The sequence below is a fragment of the Galeopterus variegatus genome, unplaced genomic scaffold, assembly GCF_000696425.1.
Source record: "Galeopterus variegatus unplaced genomic scaffold, G_variegatus-3.0.2 Scaffold4998, whole genome shotgun sequence".
NCBI lineage: Eukaryota > Metazoa > Chordata > Mammalia > Dermoptera > Cynocephalidae > Galeopterus > Galeopterus variegatus.
Window position 1 is genome coordinate 10872 of NW_007731109.1, and position 21746 is coordinate 32617.

At 39.8% G+C, this 21746-nt stretch overlaps 1 protein-coding gene across 1 annotated transcript in view; it reads left to right on the forward strand.

The window, feature by feature from the left end:
* The first annotated feature begins 8296 nt into the window (after nt 1–8296).
* Nucleotides 8297–21746, forward strand: part of LOC103604142 (exocyst complex component 6B-like) — an 87273-nt gene continuing 73823 nt past the window's right edge. The window contains exon 1 of the mRNA XM_008588732.1: nt 8297–8301. Coding sequence (XP_008586954.1) covers nt 8297–8301 — 5 coding nt within the window. The remainder of the gene's footprint in view (nt 8302–21746) is intronic.

Here is a 21746-nt window from a genome sequence, read left to right on the forward strand (position 1 = left end):
TGGTTTATAAACATTTCTTAATTATCTACTTGTCAATTACGGGGGATATAAAGACAGAATTCGGAGAACATAGTTTATTGGGAGTATCTTTGGCAGTACACTCAAATTCTTGAATTGAAAAGTCATGTTTAAGTAGTTTTTTCCATAATCTCATATGTTTTTCTTTTCAAAGAAAACTGTTCACCAGAAATATAGGAAGTGAAATTAGTTGTATCACCCTTTTTTGAGTGGTTAGTTTTTTTTCCGTTGTGAGTGGGGGTGGGGTTGAAACAAAATTCTCCATATGCTGATAATTATTGATGCTAGATGTTAGGTACATAGTAGATTCAGTTAATTTGTAACTCGTATCAAGTGAAATAATATTTTGGCAAATATTTTGATCCAGTTTAGTGTTTGTAGAAAATGTATAGGTTTAACTTGTGGTAAATTTATTCTTTTGTGATTTTACATTTGATTCAGTTTGTGGTTCAGTAAAATTATTATTTAGTTCTAAGTTAACTGACTATTGAGATAGGAAAATATATTATTAAAAACCAAAATAGAAATAATACGCTACTTTTATTATTATTATTATTATTATTATTATTATTATTTTTTTTTTTTGTCTTTTTCGTGACCGGTAAGGGGATCGCAACCCTTGGTGTGGCGTCACCTGCACCACACTCAGCCAGTGAGTGCACCGGCCATTCCTATATAGGATCCGAACCTGCGGCGGGAGCGTTGCTGCGCTCCCAGTGCCGCACTCTCCCGAGTCCGCCACGGGGCCGGCCCATACGCTACTTTTAATTAAGAATGTTTTTCTTTTCCTTTTAAGTACACAGAATATATTAAAATTTATCCTGCTGTTTTCTAGGTAATAAACTTTTCATTATGGAAAATTTCAAACATGTGCAAGAATAGAGACTAGTATTATGAATCTCCCACCATTTTCTAATAGAAGAATGGCGAGTGGGGTCTGGCTTAATTTTTCTAGTCTGTATGAACATTCAGGTAGGCAATGCAGGCTATCTACTTGATGGCCTTATCCATAGAAAATAAAAGGTAAAAGGAAAGGATGAACCAAAGAAAATGATGGAGTGGTAAGTGGTGCCCACTGGCCCCAGGCATGATGATCCCAGTATTGGCTTTTCCAGGGGAAGATATTCCTTTAACTCCCATTTTGCTATTCCCATTCCTTTTATCTGAAGTCCGCTTCCTCAGAAGTCTTCTCCGAAGGTTAATTTACTCTGTGCTTCCCCTCCCGAGAAGTGCTTTAACCTGAGGTACGTTTGTACAGCATTAACTCTTCCCCTTTGGGAAGTTTACTTTGTAAGATAACCTTATTCCTATTCTATCCTGGTAAATTGTATTCTCTTTTTATGGGTGCTGTCCTGAGGATGAAGTGAAATTGCCTCTGGTTGCAAATTGAGCTAGTTGTCTCTTCTGGCAGTGGAGACCAGTGGGAATGTATGGGATATCTCTTCCTCCAAACAGTTGACTATATAAAGTGGCATATGGGTTGTACCTGGTAGAGGGCCTGTTATATTGGCAGTATGCCAAGATTTATTGGATGGGAAGATAGGTTTTTTTTTTTTTTCCGGATCAGTACTCTGAGCAAATGCTGGCGGGGCAGGGAAGGAAAGATGATATAGCTACACCGGACTGATTGTTATTCCTCGAAAAATTAATGTATTTTTATACTTCCCTCCTTTTATCTTTGCTGGACCCTTGTACTTGTTTTGAATTTCACCTCTCTCTTTTCCTCGCCTTACCTCTACTGGATAAATTCGTAGTATTTTTTTCAAGATCTAGGTGAGAGGTCATCTCTTCTGTGATGTTTTCCTGACTCATTTCCTAATAGAACTTTTCTGTTAATTTCTTTTTTACTTATATTTCACACTTTTTATATTTCTGTTATAGCAATATGCTCATTATGTGTACTTGTTCACATTTGTTTCCTGGCAGGTTATGAATTCCTTGTTTCTAGCACCCACTGCATGCAGTAAGTGAGTCATGGCGGACACTCAATGTTTATTTGATCATTTATCAAATAAAAGTCACTGAATTTATTCTTTTGCTCTGGTTAGGTCATAAAGTATCAGTACCTCCCCCAAGAAGTGAATAGAGGAAGTAGAAATTTATAGAGTTGTAGGAACTGATTAAAGTGTTTTTGATTAGTGGGTTTTATATGAATAAATTTTTTGTTTGTTGCTACACATCTTAACAAAATGTCTGATGATATTCACTAAATTTTGATATTACATTTGGGATTGTTTGACTTCAAATAAAGGTTTTATGACATTCCCTTTGGTGAGCTCTGGAGGGAAGGTCATCTTAAAGTAAGTTAGTATCATTCCAGAGCAGCTGATACTAAGTTAAGAGGTGCATGTGACTGCCAGTTGGAGAGTCATGCCATATATATTTAAGATGCTGTAGTCAGAAAAATAGTGGTTTCATATATGAGCTCCAGATCAAAAGTTAATTGGCAGGTTACTGTGTTTAATCAAAACTGAGCTGCTTCTAACAAGGGCAACTCCATGTAACATGTGACAGGATGTCTAATGGTTAATGTGAGTGTACTAGACAACATGGCAGTGACTACCAGGAGGGCAATTAGTTGTTCATAAATTTGTATTTATCTCTCAGTCCCCAATACAAGAAACATCTTTTTACCAGTGGATACCTTCTTGCTGGAATGAGTTTTAGAGCACCTCCTGCTGGCACACCATGGCTCCCACGGAAAGATTGGGACTGACTTAGTTTTCTTAACATTCGTTTCTGTTTTATTAATATGTCTCTACATACTATGTACCAACTTTTTGCCCATGTCATACTTGCTGTTCTGGGTGCACATTATTTTGGCATCCTCTTTTCTTGTGTTCCCTCTTCTTTCTACTTCAAATATATACCTTTCCAGAGGCAAAAGGAGCTCATGTCCTGGTTGAGTTATCCCCCTTTAATAGTTTCTCCTGAAGCTCTACCCAAGGGCTTCCTCTTATATAGATCTCATCAACCTGTTTGTAAGGAGTGTCCTTTCCACCATTTTCCACCTGACAACCATACTCACTCTTCAGTGCTCACTTCAATATCATCTCTTTTTTTCTGATTCCTCCAGGCAGTTCAGTAGTCTATTTTCTTTGCTTGTAAAGAACATACCTGTTCATACCTCTGTTATAGAATTTATCACATTATTCTCAGTTAGCAATTCTTCCTTTCCCTCAAGACTAAGCATTTTATTCTTCTATGGGTTTTATATTTGGGTCCAGTGTATATTAGTAAGATTTGGGATAGGTGAGGGGTTAGTCTTTATAATAAAAAGTTACTCTATTTTAAATGCAGCCTGTTAGGCAGATCAGTTTTGGAAGTTGTGGATCTGGAATTGGATTCTTGAAAAACAATATGTCTACTTAACATTTGAAAGTCTTTGTGTATTCTTTATGTGCCCTTAGTACACCCTTTGTATAAGTCTGTGTCTGTTTGAAGACCACTGCCAGAAAAAAACTGTACATTTACATCAGGTTACGTGTAAAGGAAATATTCACAGCGCCAGTGTATGTATAGTAACAGCTAAAGCATGGAAACAGTTCAGATATACAAATAATAGGATTGATAAATTATGGTATGTTCAAACAGTAGAATGTTATACAACAGTGAAAATGGATGAACCATAAGTAAGATAAAACAACATGAATTGAACTCCTTATTTACATAACATGGCAGAAAAAAATAAAATTCTGTATTTTCCTTTGTATAATAGTCAAGAATAGTCAAAACTAACCAATATTGCTTATAGATGTTTACATACTTGTATATGGTAGAATATAAAGAAGAGCAAGGAAATGACTACCAGAAATCACAGGGTGATGGTTATCTGTGGGAACAAGGTAGTGACTGGGGATAGATACTTGATAGGGCAAAAGTAAAAGTGATTCTGGGAAACAAGCAACTTTGGCCAAATTAACCTCTTAGCTTCTGTTTCTTCGACTGTAAACTGGAATAATACAAGCACCTTATGAAAGTTGTTAAGATTGAGATAAACTATGTAAAGCACTTAGCTAAGTGACTGGCTCATAGTAAACACCACATGCAATATTTTCCTTGTTATACTGTGTCTCTCACCATGACTTGAAACAGATGCTATAGGCTTTTAGTAGGGAGGATAAAATTTAATAAAAGTGGATGAAATTGAAATAAGAAGAAAGGCTAGAGATAATGACAAGGACAAGTACACTGCATTTGGATGCTACTGCTACTTTTGTGTTATACGTCATGCTTATTGGGCATATTATTTTAATCTTCAAAATAACTCCGAGACCAGATTAAGTTATAACAGCCAGAGTTTACCCATATCATTTGGTTTAGATGTCATTGTCACCATTTTATATCAGGTCAGTTAGGCAACTTTCCCAGGGTTCTATAGCTACTAAATGATAGAGTTAGGATTTGAACCAAGATTTATTTCACTGTGTTGTTATTAAGTCTGACTTGAAAGTTGCTAGAAAATAGTCATTAGTCTATCTCCAGTATACATGCAAATTGTCTCAAAAGTATTTGGCTGAGTGTTGGGCTGGATCACAGACCCTTTTACCCTGTCCTGTGCAGGTCCTGAGTCAGGTAAGTGAGAGAAAAACCGAGCAGCCACTGGCAAAGTGGACATGCTTTATTTTTAGACGTGAGCTCTGCCGACCAGCTGTTCTTCTGTGATGATCTCTTAGTGAGAATGGCTGACCCTTGCATCCATATAATCTCCATACTTATTGTATGTTCAATACAATACTAGCCTTGAGGCTAGTATTATTGTATTGTTCAATACAAGCCTTGAGGCTTGTTCTGGTAGCTCCATCCTTTCAACTGTTAGCCATGAAAACACCACCTATACAACATGTCTAATTAGTAGTTGTCATTGGGGTGATTTTCTACAGGAATCCTGCAGCCACACTGGTAGGAAACTTGGTGCATATTCAGCAAGCTGACACATTGGCCACACAAATGTACGTATATGTCCAGTCGACTCTGGGCCTGCAGCCACAATACTATGGGCAAAACGACAAAAAAGTTATTAGCACCAATAGAGGGAGTTCTTGTTCCTCTGGCAGAATATATGCCAGCTAACCATGGTTGCAGGAAAGAATGGTTGCAAGAAAAGGTGATGTGGCTCTATGCAACAGAGCTTCCACTGGAGAGGGCCCACCCTTGCAGGGTCTCTCATTTAAGATCCTGACTGTCGGCCACAACTGCTGCGTCCACCCATTCAGGGATGGGGGTTGGATGGACAGCCTTAGTCCCTTTTTCAGAAGACTGTTGTACCGTTCAGTCATTCCCACTGACTGGGGATGATATGGCACATGTAATGTCCACTGAATGGACAACTGAGAGGCCCACTTCTGTACTTCATGTCCAGTAAAGTGGGTTCCATTATCGGTCTCTATGACCAGGGACCGACTGTACATTGCCATAAGGCTATTCAGTGCCTTAATAGTGCTTACCTGGTCTGGGGCCTTACTAGACCATACAAACAGAAAACCAGTAGCCGTATCAATGGCTGTGAAGATATACCTGTAGTTCTCTGACTTTGGCAGAGATCCCACAAGATCCACCTGCCACCATGTTAGGAGCATCCTCCTCTTGGGTTTTCTGCCTATCTGCATGCACCACCTGGCAAGCCATCAAGGGTACATCTGCCCATGAGGGGCATTCTTTCTCAGGTTTATGTGGCACTCGGTGAAACATCGACCACACGTCTTGCACCCAGCATGCTGCGTTCTCCAATGTAGCCACCCAGCTACATCAGCTGCTGTAGCTCTCTTTAGCCATCTTACCTTAGCCAGTGAATCAGCTTCATCGTTGCCTGGACTGGCTAAGGGGAAATGCCCTGTGACATGGAAAAGACTTCCTTTCCTTGTCCTAATTCTCATAACTCTTGCCACACTGCTTGTCCCCACAGGAGTTGGTGACCTACCAGCCACTACTGATACTCTGAAGTAGATATCCGAAGGGTAAGACCCTTATATACAACCCACTTACATTGTTCCAAATGACTTAGCAGTGTTGGAACTGCATTGGTTAAATCTGCAAGAGAATCAGAGATTAGTAAGACATCATCTATGTATGGAAACATCGTAACCATGCTTGGCCTAGTCCACTTGGCTAGGTCCCCACCCACTAAACCATGACAGATGGTTGGGCTATGCAGGTAACCTTGGAGCAACACTTGAAAAGTCCAGTGCCTTCCCTCCCAGATGAAGGCAAATAGATCTTGGCTATCAGCTGAGATTGGGATAGAGGAAAAAGCATTTGCAAGGTCCAGTACATAATGATAAGTTCCTAGCTAAGTTGTCAGCTGATCCATCAGGTTGTGAACCAAAGGCACAGCTGCGTGCAAAGGAGGAACTACTTTGTTCAGTTGCTGATAGTCCACAGTCACCCTCCAGGTGCCTTCAGGTTTTTTCACTGGCCATACTGGGGTGTTGAAGGGACTGTGTGTGGGATGAATGATGCCAACTTTCTCCAGCTCCAACATAGTGGCACTTATCTCTGCACTTCCTCTTGGCAAGCGATACTGTTTCACATTAACCATACGCCTTGGTGTGGGTAACACCTGTGGATCATGCTTGACATGTCCCTGCAGCACAGCCTTTACTGTCCATATCCACAACTGGAATTCTTCAACCATTGTTCGCAGGTGTAACCCATAAAGCACATCTATACCCAAGATGTATTTGGATACAGGAGATACATACACAGTATATACACAAGGGGGCAATTGTTCAATGTTCAGTGGCAAAGACACAGCTTTAACTGTAATGGAATGTCCTTTATAACCATCAACATTGACTGTGACCCCTGGAAACTTATCTGGGTTTCCACGTATCAGGCTACATTCTGCACTGGTGTCCACCAATGCCAATACATACTTCACATTTATCTCTGACCAATGTATTGCCAGTTCAACATGAGGCCTCCAATCCTTGTCTGCCCCCAAAAGGTGAGTACCTTGGCCTGTTCCCTAGCCAGAAGAGAACAGTTCATACACTTCTGCAGACGTAGCCATAAAATCTTTCAAATAGACTGGGCATACCTTGCCACATGTTTCCAGATGTTTAGTGAAACTCTGTTCAGGGCACAAGTGTTGCCATAAGGCAAACGAGACCGCATTTGGTTGCCAGTCAATTTTACTCTGTGAACTCCTTCCATAAACAGGACAGACCATATCTGCATACGGCTGGTCTCACTTAGTCCCTTCAGGGTAAAATCCCTAGCATTTCTTGGGGATTTAGTCTTTACCACCTTTCGGACCCCATTTGTTCATCTCCTCCCCTTTGCTTCACCTAGACTGGCCATCATGGTCATCACTTCATGTATCAGATGACCAACGTATGGCGCCAGTATGGCAGTCAGTGACCCAAAGTGTGTTGACAGGGCATTTTGCAGCACTGCGTCTCTCATGCTGCTGGTAAAACGTTCATCGTCTGGGCCATGAGTGTTTACATTCAACATGGACTGTTGCATCCCCAGCTCCCAGATTATTTGAACCAGCTTGGCATAAGTTTGCCACCTATTCACAGTTTCGGGCAGTTTTCCGGTGCTAGTCCATACAATCCAGATGACTGCCTTCACCCATTCCATTAAGGAGTGGTTATCCTGTCCCGTGCGTATCTGCAGCTGTTCTGTAACCGCTGCCACAGGGACAGATGCATGGTGATGGAAGCCAACTTTTCCATCTCCTCACCAGAGCACGTTATACCATCCACCCCTAGGTCCCACAGCTGCAAAAGCCAAGCAGCTAGGGGTTTGCCATGTTTCTGGAGGAACTTTTTCTCTAAGTCCAACAACTCAGCTTGAGTGTAGGGGACATAAATAGTGAATTGGGTCATTTGTGGGTTGCCTACCAGTTGTCCACCTGGTCCCATATTTCCAGTGGGGCCCAAGTCCACAGGAATGCTGCCACCAGGTACCACATGCTTGAGGGCAGCTACATCTCCTCCTCCTCCTCCTGAGGGGCTCATGGCTCCCTTACCTGCTCATCGTGCTGAAACTGTGCCAGTTATCGGGCTGGATCACAGACCCTTTTACCCCATCCTGTGCAGGTCCTGAGTCAGGTAAGCAAACGAAAAACTGAGAAGCCACTGGCAAAGTGGACATGCTTTATTTTTGGACGTGAGCTCTGCTGACCAGCAGTTCAAAGCCACTGCCTTCCATACTGAAAGGGTACACACAAATGGCAACAAGCCAAGTGTTTCGCGGGTGCGTGTGTGTACCAACTCTACTCCCATGCAACTTGTTTACAAAGGATGTGCTGAATCATACCCAGCCGGATATGAGGTGAGGGGGCCTGACCAAATCAGCTTTACGTTCCTCACACTGAGAGATACCGCAAGGAAGTTCTACTGAAGAACATTAGTGTGAGGAAAGTGGAGTTAGTTTAGTCAGGCCCTCTCCCCTCATATCCGACTGGGTATGATTCAGCACATCCGTTGTAAACAAGTTATGTAAGAGTAGAGTTAGTGCGCATGTGTGTCTGTGTACCCCTTGGCTCGTTGCCGCTTTTGTGTACTTTTGGACCTGCACAGGACTGGGCAGAGCGGTCTGTCATCCAGCTCGACCATTAGATTATACCTATTTCGAGGGAGGGACTCCATCTTCCATGGTTACACAACAGAATCTTGTTAAACTAATTCAGTTTATTATGGGTCTTCAGTATTAATTCTTTTTTTAAGAGAGTGCAGACTGAAATGCTGAAGTTTGGATTTTGGTTAATTATTTAGAATTTAAATTTCAGTAAATTCAAAATTACAGGCAAAAACTTCCAGGGTTGTTTGCTGAATTATATCTCACGTTGATGTATTGTGTGCTCACTGCCTTTGTTGTTTCTTGTGGTGAGACCAGATCTGATAGTTTAGGATCAGATTTACAGTGTACTCAAAAGATTAAAAAGATGACTTCATCAAAGATTCCGTATCTACTAGGTGTTGTAGATGTATATCCTTTGGGTATTGACTCCTTTCCAGCTGTGTTTGTTCTCACATCATTACTATTTGTTAATTTGCGTTAAGTAGCCCTTGATTTTAAATTTATTTTTTATTTATTTATTTTAAATTTATTTTTAATAGGCCTGTTTTCAGTTGAGAAACTATGATTAATATTGGTTTCTATTTCAGCATACAGATATAGTTAAGTAGCTTGTTGAAAACCACCTAGAGAGGTTGTAGCGATGTCAAGATTTATATTCCCAGCTATTTGTTAGTGCTTATAGTAATCTCCTTGTCTAATTTGCTACTCTTATTATGTTCTCTACTGAGCAGTTTGGATTAAAAAGGACTACTTTTGGCTTGCCTCCTGTATTACTTAAGAAAGGAGATATGGACAGTTTGTTTACTATGTTTGGCTTTAAAATGTTCGGAGTCCAGAGTAAGGTGAAAGCATAGCTTTCATGGGTCGGCTTTAGGTTCCAGAAACTAGTCGAGAGACTTTTAATAAGGTCATTATTGGGCTTTTTAAAAAGTTCCCATCTTTACATATTTATAGTTTATTCCTCATTAAGGAGCATATTTATGTACTGGGTCCCTCTGCAGTTGACATATTGGTGGGATAATAAATACAGAATTCCTTTCTCATTTCTATTTAGGTGAAAAAACGCCTCTTTTATCACTTAGATTGAAGAAACTCACAGTTTGCTGCTTCTGCCTTACTATTTTTGTTTTCTTAGGTTATGTGATTGTATTGAGTATTTTTCTTCTTGGATTTAAAATTTAAAAAAATTATTTCAGTAAAGATTTCTGCTGTTCCTTTGGAGTGGAAGTATTTTTCATGGTGGACCCTGGGAATACCCTCAGCAGGCAATACATTTCAGCTGACCATTAGAGAGCACAGGGATTTATGGCTGCTGGATGGAACTACTTTTCCTAATCAGTCCTATGCTCTTCCTTTTCAACCTATGGGGGGAGCGGAGGAAGTCTGTGAGTGTTTAGGTAGATTGCTGTTAGACTTCATAAAGTTTATGAAGAGAGAAAAAAATCAGAGAGGCTTTATTTTCTATTAATTAGATGGTATAAAGAGTAAATTGTTTATTTTTCTTAACTCTGGGAGTGTTAGTATATGAATGTGTCATGTTCTGTTCCCCTGCCCTCTACTGCCCTAACTTTTTATCAAGGAAAATTCCTAACTTACAGAAAAATTGAAAGAACAACCACCTACATTCAATAATTAATTATTAACATTTTGCTATATTTACTGATATGCATTTTCTCCTCTGTATGTGAAATGGTTTTTTTTATTATATAGTTGCAGAAAATTAAGTTTGGTATCATCAGTTAGTAGTTCTAATTTTCACATTCTGCCTGAAAGGTAGACCATTTTACCTTTTGAATCATAAAATGAACCAGTTTTGTTTTTGATATTATCGTTGTGATACAGACATATTCATTTAATCAGACCTAACCTTTGGGAACTTGGGAGACATAGCTAAAATAAAGAATTAGGAGACTGATAATAATTCACGTTCAGCTCAGAGTTGTTGTCAAGAACTTCAGTGTCTCCAAGCTGTCTGTACTCCAACAAACCAACCATACATACAGTCCTAGTCTCTCTCTCAAACTTTTTCATCATATATTCCCTGGGGGTGGGAATGAAGTAGGGAGAGGAAAGGTAGAAATGAGTATTTATTGGTTGGAGCTAGATGAATCTCATATTTTAGCTCATTTAATCATAATTATTTTGTAATAATGATAATGTTGTTATAGATATTAGTATCCCCATTTTATAGCCAAGGAGATTGAAGTTCAGATAAGTTAAATAATTTGCCCAAAGTCACATAGTGGTAGAGAAGGTGTGAAGCTGAATATGTGTCCCTGTATATTTGAATTAAAAAAAAAAAAATCTGTTATTTTCAGGTAACCGTGATGACAGTACATTTGAATTAGGAATCTCAGGTAATAAATAATGCTTTTGCCATTTTATAGTTGGATAAATTATTTAAACATCACATGATTGGCAGTCTGGTTTGGACTTGTCAATACTACTTCTTAGAAAGTAGTTGATAAAGGTATAGTAACTTTGGGATTTTAGGGGCCTTGATAGTGCTAAGTACTGAACTTGTAGTTATGTTTTGTGCTTTTGCTCACTCTAATAAAGAAAGTGGAAAATTACAGGGTAAATCAGCCTAAATACAGCTGAATTCTACCACATCAGCATTCTCAGAAGAAATGATGCCAAACATGGCACCACACCCAGAATCAGCCAGGCACAGCCCATGAAAGAACCTAAATCAGGAGTTCAGTGGGGGAGGTTGTGACTCACTCCAGAATCCTGGAGAAAAAGCTGACATGAGGATCTAAGGAGAAAACTAAAGTAAAGAATAGGGTCATAACTTGCTCAAGATTCTGCCAGTGGTAGCACTATGAATATGGGAGATTCTTGATATTCCTGAAGGATATATGTTGTTAAGAACACCCAATGCCAAAATGTTGCTAATTGAAATGTAGATGCTATGTAATTTACTAGGGTTATGCACAGGCTAAATGACTAGCCTTCACATTCAACTTCACACCTCTGTTTGTACTAGGTATTTTAAATAATGATAACAATTAACATTTATTGAGGACTAACTTTGTGTTAGGCCCTGTTCTAAGCAATTTTACATATTAACTCATTTAATACAGCAACCCTATGAGGTAGATGAGGAAATAAGATCAGAGAGGTTGAATGATGCAGAAATCATGGGTGTCGGGCCTTTAAAAACTAACGCCACCTTGGTGACATTACAAGTGGATTAACATGGCAGCCTAAGACAGCGCTGGGAGGAAGTAGGGTGGGAGTGTCTGCGGGAACTTTGCCTTAGCCCTTATTGGCCGCACTCGTGAACACTGCGTGATTGCAATAGATAGGCATTGAGACAGGAACCCTTAAGCTGATTGGAGGATGTAAAAAACCTGCCTTCCCCATTTGCCTTTAAAAGCAAGTGCTTGTGTTATAATAAACGGAACTTCTTCGACAGAACCCCCGCCGCGTCTGAGTGTCCTATAAACCGGGCTGTTTGGGGCCGGCGGTGTGCTCACCTCTCTTCACGGCTGTCTTCCCCCGTCTCCTTCCAAAGGGGACAGGAGGGAAAGAGGAATCCTGGGCCGTTTGCTCGCCCACCAAAAGGAACGAGGCTAGGGCTGTTCGGGTCGGCTGGCGGCAGACCTGACACATGGGGAGGCAAAGGAGCTGGATTTGAACTTATGGAGTCTTTGCTCTTTACTACATACTATGAAAATCATTAAAGTGTATCAGATAAGAACACTATCAAGTAGATATTATCTCATCCTTTCTATAAATTTTTTCTTTAAGCTCATGCTTATATAGCAAAAATGTGAATGCAAATTTTTAAAAAATTGTATCATAATTGATTATATGTATTTTTGGGGTTCCATGTTGATGTATGTTGACCAAATCAAAAATAAAACTTATTCTTTATGCTTCTTATACAATCTCTCCTTGTCCCCCCCTCCCACCTCTGATAACTCTAGATTCCTTCTCTCCTTCTGAAAGAGTAACAGTTACTCTGTTGAGTTGTTGCCTAGATGATCTGTCCAGTGCTGAGAGAGGTGTGTTCAGGTCCCCACTATTATTGCAGAACAGATGCTTTTATTGCTCTGGAATGGGCTTTGTGGAGAGAGACATCTTCTTTTCTTGGTCTCTGCTGGTGACTCTCTTTGTGTAAATGCACTTGAGTGGCTGGTGGGCCATCTGCTTGGTGGTTGTGGCGTCTAGCTGCTTTTGCAGCAGCTGTGGCTATTGTGGTGGCTGTGTTAGGCCACCCACATGCAAGTGGTGTTTTTGTGTGCTCCTTGCCTGGTTGTGGGAGAAAAGGTTGGTCACTGGATCCATGCCTCAGGACCCTGGGCAGGCTCTGTGGCAGCGGTGGCATGCCTGGTTGCTGGAGGGGAGGGGTCAGTCCCTGGCTCCATATCTCAGGACTCCAGGTGGGCCCTGTCGCAGAGGCGGTGTGCTTGGTTGTGGGAGGAGGGTTTTCCCCCAGCTCCATCTATTTTTACATTCTAAGTTGTTGTGGAGCAGTTGGGTGGGAGGGGGACAGGGGAAGGGGGAAGAAAGTAGGGCGGGAGAAGGAAGAAGGAGAGGGGGCGTGTTGAGACCCGTGGTACCCCCCTCATTCCTGCAGGGGAGACCAAGGAGCTTCCAGTGGTGGCTTGGTTGTTGGGCTGAATGCAGATGTCAGGGGGGTATGGCTGCAGCCCTCGGCCCCCCACTGACCTGGCTTGGGAGACAGGGGGCTTCTGGCAGTGGTTCAGTGGTTGTCACTGGGCTGGTTGCACATGTTGGGGGGTGCTATAGCTAAAGCCCTTGGCCCCCCACTGACCCAGCTTGAGAGTCTGGGGTGTTTCCTGTGGTGACTTGCGGGTCATCACTGGGATGGTTGCTGATGTCAGGGGTGTGTGGCCGAAGCCCTTGGTTCCCCACCATCTTGGTTCAGGAGCCCAGGGCACTTCCTGCAGTGACTTGGTGATCACCAATGGGGTGGTTGTGGGTGTTGGAGGGCATAGCTGAGGCCCCAAGCCCTCCCCGCTACCTGGCTTGGGGGCCAAGGGGGCTTCCGGTCCTTCTAGATTTTTTTAGGTGTTCTTTGGTGAATTAAGATCTTTACTGGTTAACATGAAACTTTGTCTCTGGTCTGTGGGTATTTTGTTTTTTCTTTCAGTTCTCTGTTGGATTATTTGCTGTTCCCACTACTTAAACTCTGCACTGGAACTAATTTGTCCTTTGCTTACTTCTAAAATGGGGGAACTTCCTGTGGGGACCAGCACTTGAGCCATGTGGTTGAGCTAAATTGTTGCTTTGCTGCTGATTCCCTGGGGAAGGCTTTTTGTGCAGCTCAGGTTTTAATGGTTGACTTTGTAGGTACTTCCAGGCCTTGTGAGATCTGGTACACCTGGGTTGTATAGAAAGTCTGTTCTGGACCTGAGCTTTTTCAGCATACTGGTCCCCCTGCAGTTCTGTATTCCTGACCAGTCTACACAGAGTTGTGCTGTGCTGATTGGGGGGCATATCAACTGTTCTTGCTGTGCCCCAGTGTTCCCCCAGTGGGCCTGTCTCCCCCACTGCCTGAACTCCAAATGCTTCCCATGAGGTGGGCCGTATGCAGGTCTCTTGCGATGACTCACTGGCCTCTGAGTGGCTCCTTTTCTCAGTTGCTGTAGCTCCTCGCTCCTATGTGGGTCCACTGGAACCCTATTAGAGGTCCTGCTGGTTTGGGGGCCACCAAGACTCTCCTCTCCCCTGCCACCTCCAAACAACTTCATATGAAGGGCACTGCTGCGGCTTTTGCCAGCTCTTGCTCTGTGCGCTCACTAGCTCTAGCTTTGAAGCAGCCGGGGCTTGAAATGATGGGAGTGATCCTTTCTTTCTCTCATCATGGCTTCTCCTGCCTTCATGCACTCCATAGGTATCTCCTCCTCTTCCCATGAACTATGGTGGCCCTAGCTTGGCTGTAGTTGCCTTTTTTTTTTCTTTTTTTCCTTTTTTTGTCTTTTTCGTGACCGGTAACGGGATTGCAACCCTTGGTGTCGCACCTGTACCGCGACCGGGAACAGGATCGCAACCCTCAGTGTCGTGCCCGCACCGTGCTTGACCAGTGAGCGGACCGGTCTCTATATGGGATCCGAACCCTCGGTGGGAGCACCACCACGCTCTACCGAGTGCGCCACCAGGCCGGCCCTGTAGTTGCTTTTTAATAGTTGTAAATTGGTTGATTTGTGGGAGAGAGTAACACTGGTTACCGTCTATTCTGCCATCTTGACTGGAAGCCCAGAACATCAAGTACTAAAAAGTTTTTTTATCACATGTCTCTCTTATCTAGCTCAGATGGCTGGATGGGTCTTCCTTTTAGTCTATTGAATTCGTAGTGCCATGTCTCAGAAATTAGGCCAGTAATGTCTTTCTGGGTCTTCATTAGAAACTTCTCAAAGTTTCTGTTATATTTAAAAGTAAAATAATCTTAAACTTTCCTTAAAGCTATTTCTTTTTTCTGTCTTTTTCGTGACCGGTAAGGGGATCGCAACCCTTGGTGTGGTGTCATCTGCTCCACGCTCAGCCAGTGAGCATGCCGGCCATCCCTATATAGGATCCAAACCTGCGGTGGGAGCGCTGCTATGCTCCTAGTGCCACACTCTCCTGAGTGAGCCATGGGATCGGCCCTCCTTAAAGCTATTTCTTATGGAAAATAATAATAATAATAAAACGGAAAGATTAAGAAAATTTTAAAAAAGATTTTCTGGGATGAATTTGTAGTCAGTACTAGTTGAGAGAATCATTCTCCAATAATATGCAATGCATTTAAGGGTGTTAGGTGGTTGTTTTGGCTTACAATTCATTGAGATTTCTTTTTGACCAGATTCTTCTCTAGTCTTTATAGCTGTTTTCTTTTAAGTTCCTACAGTTCATAAGTCATACAACTTAGCATTTAAATAAAGTCTTAACTCAGTGTTGATGTCATCTCCAATTCTCCCTTGTCATCGCCCTAATTTAGGCCCATATTTTTCACATGGGCAACAGCCTTCTTACTGATGTCTCTGCTTCATTCTTTTCAATAAATATATATGAGGGTACCTGAAAAAGTTCATGGAAGGATTTGTATTATCTTTTAGTTCCATTTTTCCAAACTTTTTAAGTACCCTCGTACTTAAGGGCTGCTATGTGTAAGATGCTGTGCTCAGCACTAAGTGTATAGCAAACCAGGCATACCTCATGCTTTTCCTAGTGGAGTGTATGGACTACTGGTCTGTCCATTTTCCATATCATTGCCATAAACTTTTGAAAAAATCCATGTCGGATCTTTGCTGGTTCTCTTTTGCCTTGTGTATAGTCTCTTCATAGTCAGGTTGTAGCATACCATAACAGTTCAAATGACTTCTCCAATGAAGCCATCCTTGATCTTTCCTTAGAAGCAGAAATAATAATTTTCTTAATCTTGGTTGTCATAGCACTTTATAAAAATATTTATCATAATATTAATTACATTATATTTGTTTAGATCAGTCATCTCTGGTGGTTTGTGAGTTTCTTGAAAGCAGGGATAGTATTTAGTTCATTACTGTTTTATCCTCAGTGTAGAATACAGTATGTGGAATATAAATGTTCAATAAATTTTTGAATTATGGTACTTGCTATCATTTCATATGTGCATGTCTTGTTTCCTCATCTCTTAGGTCACAGACTGTCATATTATTTCTTTGTTATTTCCTCTGGCATCCATGTTGGTGTAGAGGACATAATATAATCTTAAATAAATATTTACTGATTATTATTATTCTTTCAATAGCTTCTGCATATTAGCTTCATTGTTTAGAAAAGCATTTCCTGGTCCCTTGTTTTGCAGAATGAATGGCTTACTTTATGTAAAAAAATCTAACATTTTATTTAAAGGAGACTTTTAGTTTGCCTATCCTAAACAGTGTTTATCTTACTGCTTCTGTGATTGATAAAATAGATCTTGCTTCCTTTTCCTGTTTGGCTACTAGAATACTAGGTTTCCATTATAATGTCTCTGAGACCAAAGAGGAGAAGGGCCCTTTTTGTCAGCTTTATTAAAATCTTGGGAAAAAGAGCTAAATTGTGACTCACCTTCAAAAATGATATATGGTTTATTGCTATGCATATTGGGTATTGTCTTCAAATTCTGACTGTTTTAGGTTGCTGCCCTTTATACTGATTGTTCACCAATTTTTTATGTTATTTGATATTGTATTGTTTGTATCTTTAAACCCTTAAACAAACAAAACAGAAACCAGTGGTACTTTTATTCATCCAACAAGTATTTATTGAACCCCTTTTTAGGGCATAGTACTAAGTCCTATGGAATATACAAAGATAAATAATACATGTCCTAAGGAGATTGAACTTGTTAATGTAGAAAACATTTGATATAAGAAAGGTTAGACAAGAGTACTTTGTGAGCTGATGAGAGGTAGAGGCTTTGGACACAGTGACATTTGAATTCAGTCTTGAGTGATGGCTAGGATTTGGAGTTGTAGAGAAAGGAGAGATGTGCATACCAGTAGGCGGAAACAAGAAGTGGTAAAGAAAATATATTTTGTAATATTCATTAAGATTATCTACTCAATATTTCTTTTCTTCTCCCAAGCATGTGTTATGATTGCATGTCCCTTCTCCTTGAAAGTTAGCTGTGGCCATGTGAGTTGCTTTGGCCAATGATATGTGAGCTGAAGTGACATGAGTCACTTCCAAATAGAAGTTTTAGGAGTCCATGCATTCACTATGCTTTCTTTTCCTTGCCGCAGTGACCTGCAGTGTTTTGATTGGTAAACTATGACATGCGGGCCAAAAATGGTCTGCTGCCTAATTTTGTAAAAAAGGTTTTATTGGAACATAGCTGTATTCATTTGTTGATGTATTGTCTATGGCTGCTTTTGCACTACAATAGAAAAGTTGAATGGTTGTGACAGAGACCGTATGTCACACACAGCTGAGACTATTTATTATCGGATCATTTACAGAAGAAGTTTGCCGACTCCTGCTCTAGATAATTGGCTGCTGCTTAGAGTGAGGACATTGTAGAGTGGAGCCTCTGCTGACCCACGGAGGACATGTACCATCAGCAGGAAATAAATCTTTGGTGTTTTAAACCACTGAAATTTTGAGGTTGTTTATTACCGTAGCATAATGTAGCCCATCTTGACAATGAGGCTTTTATAGGATTAAAGAAAAAATTCAGTTTGCCTGGAGAGGAGGAAACCTTATGGAGACAAGCGGTATGAGTATGAAGAAAAGATGGATAGGAATGTTAGGGTAATATTGTGAAAGACTGTTAAGCTCAGGACTTTAGGTTTTATTTAAGATCCTCAATATGGATTCAGGATTTGGGATTTTTTTCGAGAGTAGTATGGCCAGAGCTTCATGATAAAAGAGATTAATCTGTCAATAGTTAAAGAAGGGCTGGGCGTAGTAATTGAGTTAGGAATTTGATCACCTGTAAACAAAACAAAACAAAAATGCCTGAAAATCCAACTAACAGTTGTTTAAATGGATTAAAAAAAAATCTAACAAGTTGCAATGATTTAGTTTCTTGTCCTAGTTAATGCTTAATAGCAACCTCAGATTTTCTGTAATTCGAGGTGAGGAAATGTCATTAAAAAGGGAGTTGTGATAGCTGGGGACTAATTCTTTACTTCCTTTTTTCTTTGACTTCTTATTTAGATAAAGGAAACACATCAAATTCTGCCTTTGACTCAATGAAAATTGCTGTTAGATAGCCTAAGTGAAAAACAGTCACTTTAGAATTAAGTTTCACTTCATTTCCTGGTACTTAATCTGCTATATGTCTATTGAAGGAAACCTTTGTCAGCTTGTCAAGTTATGTGAATGCAATTAAAAGTATGTGGCTGCTCTTCAAGGTTAAGATAAAATATTTTAGGGGACTGAATCTTTTGGGTTTCCTAAAGCAGTTTCATCCTAACTGTGCTGTTCTGAAGATACAAAGAAGGAAAAAAATACAACAGTAGTAACAACAACAACAAAAAATGCTGTAAAAAAAATCCCTGTGTGATCAGGTTATTTTGTAAAGTGATAGAATTTGTTCTTCTAATCCCGTTTTGCCCTAGTGAAAGAAGTGATTTCTTTACCTGTTTTGATTTGATTGGCATAAGCGCATTTGGAAATTTAGAAAATTCATTGTATTGCAGGCTTGTTTTTAATTTTTTATTAAGCTATTAATTATTCCTTTTTTCTTGGGGTTTATTTATTTATTTATTTATTTATTTTGTGATTCGCCAGTATGAGGGTCCAAACTCTTGACCATGGTGTTATTAACACTACAGTCTAACCAACTGAGCTAACCAGTCAGCCCCTTGGGGTTTATATTTTAGTAATACGTTTTGTTTTTTTGTCAGCTGGCCGGTACAGGGATCCAACCCTGTACCTTGGTGTTACCAGCACCATGTGCTAACCAACTGAGCTAACCAGTCAGCCCACCTCCTATATTTTAATAATACAAAATGATACATACAGATCATACAGATCATTTTTAAAAAAGACATAAACAGTATACAAATAATTTTTTGCTTTTTTTCTGATTATGAAAATAATACATGTTTGTAGTGGTTGGAACTCTTTGGTTACAAGTGACAGAAACTATGTAAGCAAGAAAGTTTGAATAATTAGCTTACACCAAGCATCTGAAAGCAAAAGGTGAAACTGGTATCAGGTAAGATAGCAACAAGGGACTATCCTATTGACCAGGTCTCTTCTTTTTCACAGACTTTCCTCTCTCTTTTCACTTCTTGTGTCTTCTCTCTGTGTTGTCTTCATCCTTTCCTAAAATAGCCAAACTTATTCTTGGAGCAGGGGACATAACATTGGGAACTCTAGGTTTCCATTATAATGTCTCTGAGACCAAAGAGGAGAAGGGCCCTTTTTGTCAGCTTTATTAAAATCTTGGGAAAAGTATCTGATTTCCCACCCCTTAGGCAAGAGTCTAATTCTCATGTCCTCAGGGACATGGGATATTATACTTGGCCCAAACTTGGTCCCATGTTTACTTTTATGGTTAGTGGGTATGGTCTTTTTTCAGAGAGAGTGGGCCTGGGGGGCAGGGTCTGACCAAAATAGTTGCCACTATAATGCTTATTGATGAAAATATGGAAATATATAGAAAAACTTAAAATGGAAGAAAGCTCTTTTTATAAACTTCTTATAGTCATTTATATTTTAGCGTATTTGCTTGGCAATGTATTTTACATTTTTCACATTTGTTCTCTATGTAGTTGAACAACACACTGTATTAGTTCATTTCTGTTATTCATAACAAAATACCTGGAACTGGGTATTTTATAAAGAGAATGAAATTAATGAAATTTATCTCTCACACTTGCAGTGGCTGGGAAGTCCAAAGTCCAGGGAACACAGCTGGTGAGGGTCTTCTGCAGGATATTACATTGCAAGAAAGGCAGGAACAGAGAGAGAGAGATAGAGATAGAGAGAGAGAGAGGGAGAGAGAGAGAGAGAGGAGAGAGAAGAGAAAGAGAGACTGACTCATGCACTCTTCTTTTAAAACCCTCAGAACCACACCCATGACAATCATTAATCTGTTCATTAGGGCATGGTCCTCAGAATCCAATCACCTCTTCGAGGCCCCACCTTTCAATTACCATAATAGAATTTCCCACTCTTTAAACAGTCACCATGGGGCTTAAGCTTCTAATATGTAAAACTTGGGAGACACAATTCATTCCATATCACACAAATTTACATATAAGCATGTATATAAAATTTTGTGTATATGTATTTATAATGTTATATAATGTTATTTATATTTTGTATAGGGGCAGCAAGTTATAATATGTACATGTATATAATTTGTATTGTATATATACTTTTTTTATAGAGTGGCAGATAGAGAAATGGGTCAGTGTGGGATTCTGAGTCTGTATACTTACACCTTAATCATGGCTGTATTCACTAGCTTTGTCATTTGGGCAAATAATTTATGTTACCTGTGACTTAGATTTTTTGTATGTAAAATGAGGATGATACTGTTATCTTGTATCATGGGGGTGGTTTTGAAATTAAGCAAGATAATATATGAAAAGTGTTTAGAACAGTCCTTTATAAGTAGTAAACCTGGAATAAGCACTAGTTATTATTATTATAAATACTGTAATGTTTATATTATACTATTTTTGTACATATTTACTATGTCTGTTAATATTGTGTTAACATTTACATAGGTGCACACACATTTTGTATCCTTTTTTTTTTTTAAGCTAATCTGTTTGCTTTATTATATTTTTGACCTTTAACTCTTTTTAGAAAACTAACAGACCTAAAGAAAATATATTTTGGAGCTCCTTGGTAATCTTAACTTTCTTCTGAAACATGGCAGTTTGGGAAAAACCTTACTTGGGTATGATAGCCTTTAACCCAAAGGTGTGATGTGTTTGGAAGGAATGGGAGATGACTAATAGCAAATCTTAGTCATGATTTACAGTTCTTGGCTTGAATGTGAGCTTAGTATAGTGAGATTAGTATATCCCTTTCCTGAATTGAAAGGATGATCATTTGGCATAAACAGGTTAAAGATTAACTATGGCCTCCTTCCCAGTGTATAAAATGGAAGTTTCGTTGTAATTAGTATAAGGCACGTTAGTTCCTACCTATTAAGGCAACAAAGAGATGATTCCATTTCTATTGTAGACAGTACATTATTCTAGAAGGAACAGTATGAAGACTAGGGTTTGAGTACTACTTGATTTCTGAACCTCCAAAATAGAGTTAATGAAAATACTACTATTATGCTATCTTTCATAATTGTCATATCTTCTTGATGGGTTGGCCATTTTCTTACTATATAATGTCCTTATTATTATATAATGTCCTATTGTTCCTACTGCAGCCTCTTTTGTCTTAAAGCTTATTCTGTCAAATTCTAACTCTCTTTTGGTTTGTCTAGTTAATTTTTTGGTTACTGTTTGCATAAGATATCTTTTTTTACCCTTTCACTTTCAACCTATTTGTGTCTTTGAATTTAAAGTGAATCTCTTATAGACAGGATATAGTTAGATCATGTTGTAGTTATTATTATTATTATTATTTCTTAAAAGATGACTGGTAAGGGGATCTTAACCCTTGACTTTGGTGTTGTCAGCACCACGCTCTCCCAAGTGAGCTAACTGGCCATCCCTATATAGGGATCCGAACCCGTGGCCTTGGTGTTATCAGCACCACACTCTCCCAAGTGAACCATGGGCCGGCCCTAG